The 5,706-nt window shown below is 38.2% G+C and overlaps 2 protein-coding genes across 4 annotated transcripts; both read left to right on the top strand.

Moving 5' to 3' along the window:
• Positions 1–464: 464 nt before the first annotated feature.
• Positions 465–2,297, top strand: LOC113781092 (premnaspirodiene oxygenase-like). 2 transcript variants are annotated; one of them, XM_027326940.1, is made up of 3 exons: positions 465–686; positions 765–1,369; positions 1,463–2,297. In XM_027326940.1, the coding sequence occupies exons 1-3, from the start codon at positions 467–469 to the stop codon at positions 2,072–2,074; spliced, it is 1,437 nt and encodes a 478-aa protein (XP_027182741.1). In that variant the 5' UTR covers positions 465–466; the 3' UTR covers positions 2,075–2,297. The 2 variants fall into 2 exon arrangements, with proteins under 2 accessions (XP_027182741.1, XP_027182740.1); XM_027326939.1 differs by having other exon boundaries at positions 465–1,369.
• Positions 2,298–3,263: 966 nt separating this feature from the next.
• LOC113781176 (premnaspirodiene oxygenase-like) lies at positions 3,264–5,180 on the top strand. 2 transcript variants are annotated; one of them, XM_027327048.1, is made up of 3 exons: positions 3,264–3,922; positions 4,022–4,249; positions 4,341–5,180. In XM_027327048.1, exons 1-3 carry the CDS (start codon positions 3,347–3,349, stop codon positions 4,950–4,952), a joined length of 1,416 nt encoding a protein of 471 aa, XP_027182849.1. In that variant the 5' UTR covers positions 3,264–3,346; the 3' UTR covers positions 4,953–5,180. The 2 variants fall into 2 exon arrangements, with proteins under 2 accessions (XP_027182849.1, XP_027182848.1); XM_027327047.1 differs by having other exon boundaries at positions 3,264–4,249.
• The last annotated feature ends 526 nt before the right edge of the window (positions 5,181–5,706 follow it).

The raw sequence follows: 5,706 nt of genomic DNA, 5'->3' as shown, positions 1-5,706 counted from the left end.
AATTTAGTCCAAATTATAAGGGTTATATATAGCTTTAGAAACTATAGGGATTATGTGAAAAATTGTTAAACCACAGAAAAGTAAAGTGTATTTTATCCTTATGGTTAATAAATAATTTTCAACATTACATAGGGATACTTTTAACATTTTAGTTGACTAAATTATGGCATGCAAATTTCATTGTTTTGACATTTTAATTCAAACCATGAGAGCATTATGTATAGTTTTTAAAATTACATGGAATTATGTAAAAAAGCACTAAATTTTAGGGGAATAAAATTTAATTTGCCCTCTATTATATGCATCCAATACTGTTGGTTGGCGTATGCACGGTAAACGGATAAAAGGTTAACCCAATTTATTATCGTATGACAACGTAATCATTTTTTCTTTCCGGTCAACAACTGCCCAGCCAGATAAATTCGGATAGGAGTAGCGTGAGTAGAGTACGGATCATCCCCTAACAATGGAACTTCCCTTCAACTTCATTGCTCTCTTTCTTTTGGTAGCCTTCATTTCAACTTTAATCAAGCAAAGGAATGGATCCAAAGCAGCCCAAAAGCTGCCTCCATCTCCATGGAAGCTACCCTTAATTGGAAACTTGCATCATTTGATAGGTTGCCCACCCCATCATGCTCTCAGAAATTTATCTGAAAAACATGGACCTCTAATGCACTTTCAGCTCGGTGAAGTTTCTTCAATTGTCGTATCATCGTCCCGTCTTGCAAAAGAGCTATTAAAAACTCATGATCTTGAATTTGCAGATCGAGCTGAATTTCTAGCAACCAAGATACTGTGCTATGACTATGGAGATGTTGCTTCTGCTCCATATGGTGACTACTGGAGACAAATGCGCAAAATTTGTGCACAGGAACTCCTGAGTCCAAAAAGTGTTCGATCGTTTGGTTGTATTCGTCAAGATGAGGCTTTGAACCTTATTTCATCGATCAAGACTCTGGCTGGTGCCGGAAAAATTGTCAATCTAAAAGAGAAACTGGCCTCATACACGAGCTCCATGGTTTGCAGAGCAGCATTTGGGAAAGTCAGCAAGGACGACCACAAAGCGTTCTTACAGTTAGTTATGGAAGCACTGCCCCTTTCAAGTGCTTTTGAAATATCTGATTTGTTTCCTTCCCTCAAGATTCTTCATCCCTTCTTTTCAGCCAAAACAAAGTTGATGAAGGTCCACCATAAGATGGATGTCATTTTGGACAAAATTATTGATCAACATATTGACAACCTAGCAAGAACAAAGATGACGATGGGCGAATCCGGCCACGAAGATCTAACTGATGTTCTACTAAGAGTTAAAGAAAGTGGTGACCTTCAATTTCCAATTACCAAAAACAATGTCAAAGCAGTCCTATTTGTAAGCAGTAGTTTAGCAAATTTTTGGCTTCCTGATCTAAAGTTTAATTAATACGTTTGCTTTCTGACAAAGAGGATTCAACACTTGATGCAGGACATGTTTTTAGGGGGGACCGAAACTTCGTCCACTACATTGGAGTGGGCGATGTCCGAGCTGATGAAAAATCCAAATGTGATGACCAAGGTTCAGAATGAAATAAGGAAAGCTTTTACGGGGAAGAAGACCATTGAAGAAAATGAGATACAGCAGTTGCAATACTTAAAGCTAGTGATCAAAGAAACTTTGAGGTTACATCCTCCTGCCCCTTTATCAGTTCCCAAACAATGCAGGGAGCAATGTGAAATAGATGGATATAGCATCCCCGTGAAAACAAGGCTGTTTGTTAATACTTGGGCAATCGCAAGAGATCCTGAATATTGGGATGATCCAGAGAGTTTCAAGCCAGAGAGATTCGAAAACAGTTCAATTGATTTCACAGGAAATCACTTTGAACTTTTACCATTTGGTTCAGGAAGAAGGATTTGCCCGGGAATATCATTTGGTATAGCCAATGTTGAGCTTCCTTTAACTCTTTTGCTCTATCATTTTGACTGGAGGCTCCCAAATGGCCTGAGCCCTGATGACTTAGACATGATAGAGAGCGTTGGAATTGCTACAACTAGGAAAAATGACCTTTGCTTGCTGGCCACTCTATATGATCCTTAACTTGATAGGGCACTGTAACCTCCAAAGACGGACATATTGGCATATCTTTTGACGGTCAACAGCATTTTAGTCATCTTACCAGATTTCCATTTTCACATTTTGAGTTATTCAGAATAAATTTTGGTTTAATTAGTTCAAGTTTTGAATTGGTAAGTTTGTAGTTTGGCTGATGTTGGTGGTAATGCCTTATGTAGCTCTATCCATTTTGTGTGTGATTTTAATTTTCAAGCGTTAGATCACATTTCTTTAGGATGAATTAATTTTTTCTTTTTAAAGGAAAGGGGATTTAGTTAAATTGTCTCTAAACAATTTTGTGCTTTCATAGTTCTAAACAGTAAGGCCCTACATGGAGACGGGCAGAAAATAAAAAATAAAAATTATGCATTGCAGCTTGCGATTGATCTAAGTAAATTGATTCTCTAACAATTTGACTAACTTTAATCAAGATTTATCTTTCATGCCTCTATTCCAAATACTTGCGCTTCCAGCAAGATCTCTGGCAATATGACAATATTGTTTTTCATCAACATGGTTTACCCCTTTGTAGTTTCGCGTTTTACCATACTATCCCCGATTGTTCAATTATTTTCACTTAACTCCCTTGCAATTTTCTTTAAATTGGAAAATAGATGAAAGCACCTCGGATTGACCCAATCATCTTATTTTAGGCAAGCCATATGATATATAAGGATTCTTATTAAAGCCTTCATTCTGCCTTTATCTGCTAGCGGTTTTCCTTGAAATTTATTTTGGAGGACAAAAGAAAATTGGCCTATGCAGATTTCAGTGCTTCCAAATTACAACCTGATAATAAAAAAGAAAAAAGATTCAATCTCTTTGTGCTTTAAAGTCACAAAATTGGGTGGCTAAAGTCATATTTCTTAGCTCTTTGTGGATTTATTGCTGAAAATCAGGCTATAGGTTAATTAGTTGGTAGAGCAGAGTCGGGAAACACAAACGTAGAAACTGATACTACTCGTTTTCTTCATTTTTTTTTTAAAAAATTTTTTAATGGAAGAGCGATGGGATTTGAGAAAGGAAAAAGAGAAGGGGAATTAGAACCCAAGACGGAAAAGAAACTCCGTGCAGAGGAAGTGTTACCTTTTTTCCGCATGCCAAAGTTGATTTCACTCAACAATAGGATCTTTGCCCAGTTCTCTATTTTCATCTATTTAGTCACATCTGACTCAAAATTTTCTAATTATCTGTTTTATCTTAAGAAAGAGATATATTACTTTCACCACTGGGATTCAAAGATCATATTGCCAAACAATGGAACTCCCCTTCAACTTCATTGCCTTCTTTCTTTTCCTTGCCTTTGTCTTATGTTTAATCAAGGAATGGAAGAGATCCAAAGCAGCCCAAAAGCTTCCACCATCTCCTTTAAAGCTACCTGTTATTGGAAACATGCACCATTTGGTCGGTTCCCCACCCCATCACGCTCTAAGAAAATTAGCTAGGCAACATGGAGCTCTGATGCACCTTCAACTCGGTGAAATTTCTTCAATCGTTGTATCATCGCCACATTTGGCTAAAGAGATCATGAAAACTCATGATCTTGCCTTCGCGAATCGGGCAGAATTTCTAACGAGCAAGATCTTAATGTATAACAGCTCAGACATTGCTTGCTGCCCATACGGTGACTACTGGAGACAAATGCGAAAAATTTGCACTCTGGAACTCCTTAGTGCTAAAAATGTCCGATCTTTTGGCTCCATCAGGCAAGATGAGGCTTCGCATCTTGTGGCATCTGTTCAGGCTTTAGCTGCTGCTGGAAAACTAGTTAACATAAGCGAGAAACTGTACTCGTACACGAGTTCTATGGTTTGCAGAGCAGCATTTGGGAAAGTAAGCAAAGACCTTCACCGTGAATTCTTACAGCTAACGAGTGAATCAGCACCCCTTTCAAGTACCTTCGATATTTCTGATCTGTTTCCATCTTTCAAGATTCTTCATCCCCTCCTTTCGGTCAAGAGCCAACTGGTTAAGATCCATCTTAAGATGGATAAACTGCTTGGCAACATAATTGATCAGCACATCGACAACCTAGCCAGAACAAATATGGCCACTGGTGAATCCGGCAATGAAGATCTAATTGATGTTTTACTTCGAGTTAAAGAAAGCGGTGACCTTCAATTTCCAATCGCCAATAATAACATCAAGGCTATTGTAATAGTAAGCACTGATGCAGTAAAATTTCACCTTAATTTCTGCATCGTTCAACTCCCTAGACTCCTTTAACTTGTTTCTTTTGGGATTAATGCAGGACGTGTTTTCAGCCGGAACTGAAACTTCATCCACGACTGTGGAATGGGCTATGTCAGAGATGGTTAGAAATCCAAATGTTATGGCCAAAGCTCAATCTGAAATAAGGACAGCCTTCAAGGGAAAGAAAAAAATTGAAGAAACTGATATTCAAGAATTGAAGTACCTAAAGTTAGTGATCAAAGAAACTCTTAGGTTACATCCTCCAGTCCCTTTGCTAGTTCCTAGAGAATGCAGGGAGGAATGTGAAATTGAGGGATACACCATTCCCGTCAAGACAAGAGTCTTAGTCAATGCCTGGGCAATAGGGAGAGATCCTGAGTATTGGGATGATCCGGAGAGTTTTAAACCAGACAGATTCAAAACCAATCCAGTTGATTTCACAGGAACTCACTTCGAGTATCTACCGTTTGGTGCAGGCAGGAGGATGTGCCCTGGAATTTCATTTGGCTTAGCTAATGTTGACCTTCCTTTAGCTCTTCTGCTTTACCACTTCAACTGGAAACTCCCGAATGGCCTTGATCCCTGTGACTTAGACATGTCAGAGACAGTAGGAATAACAGCATCAAGAAAAGATAGCCTTCGTTTGCTAGCCACATCATATGATCCTTAGCTTCAAAAGCCATATTAAGCTTCTGTGGATTCAACACATGAGCTGCGACTGGGCTCTCATGATTCTGTCACATTTTCGATTCTCGATTTTAATTTGCTATCAATATATTATGGGGCATATGTTCTGTTTATGTTTGAAATACAATTGTTGTTGATAGAAGATGTAATTTCAACCTAAGCCTTGATAAGGCTAAAGCATAGCTGTCTTTGATTACAACACTCGAGTATGTTGGGAATGAAACTGCATTAAACTTTTATCAGAGTTTACGCATACCGGCTAATTTTGGTACTTGAAATCTTAAACTATAGAAGGTAAGTATAGCATTCAAAATCTTAAGGTGCTAAGCAAAATAGTCAGAAAATGAGAGGAGAAAATGAGAGGAATTTCTCAAATTATCCCTGAAAGAAAATAATTCTAATTGGGATTGGAAAAAACAGTCAATTCAGGCATATCTTTTTTTTTTTTTTTTGATGGCAAAGAGACTGAGTAAGGGGCTAGCAGGTATATAACTCCGACCTACAATCCAAATAGGAATTAAGTCTCTTTTTTATGGCCATTGAGTCCAAGTTCAGTGGTTCAATTTAGGCATATTGGGAGGAGTTGTGTTACAACTTTGTTGTCAGATTCTCTCGTTTTCGCCTGTCGTCAATGCAAGAATGGTACGTGCTTCACTAGCAATTATTCCCTTACCAACGGTGTCATATTGCAAGAGAAATATTCGTGTAAAACTCCCAAACCACTAAAACCCCGAAAG

Source organism: Coffea eugenioides, chromosome 8, assembly GCF_003713205.1.
Source record: "Coffea eugenioides isolate CCC68of chromosome 8, Ceug_1.0, whole genome shotgun sequence".
NCBI classification, from domain to species: Eukaryota; Viridiplantae; Streptophyta; class Magnoliopsida; order Gentianales; family Rubiaceae; genus Coffea; species Coffea eugenioides.
This window is presented reverse-complemented; position numbering and strand designations above follow the sequence as displayed.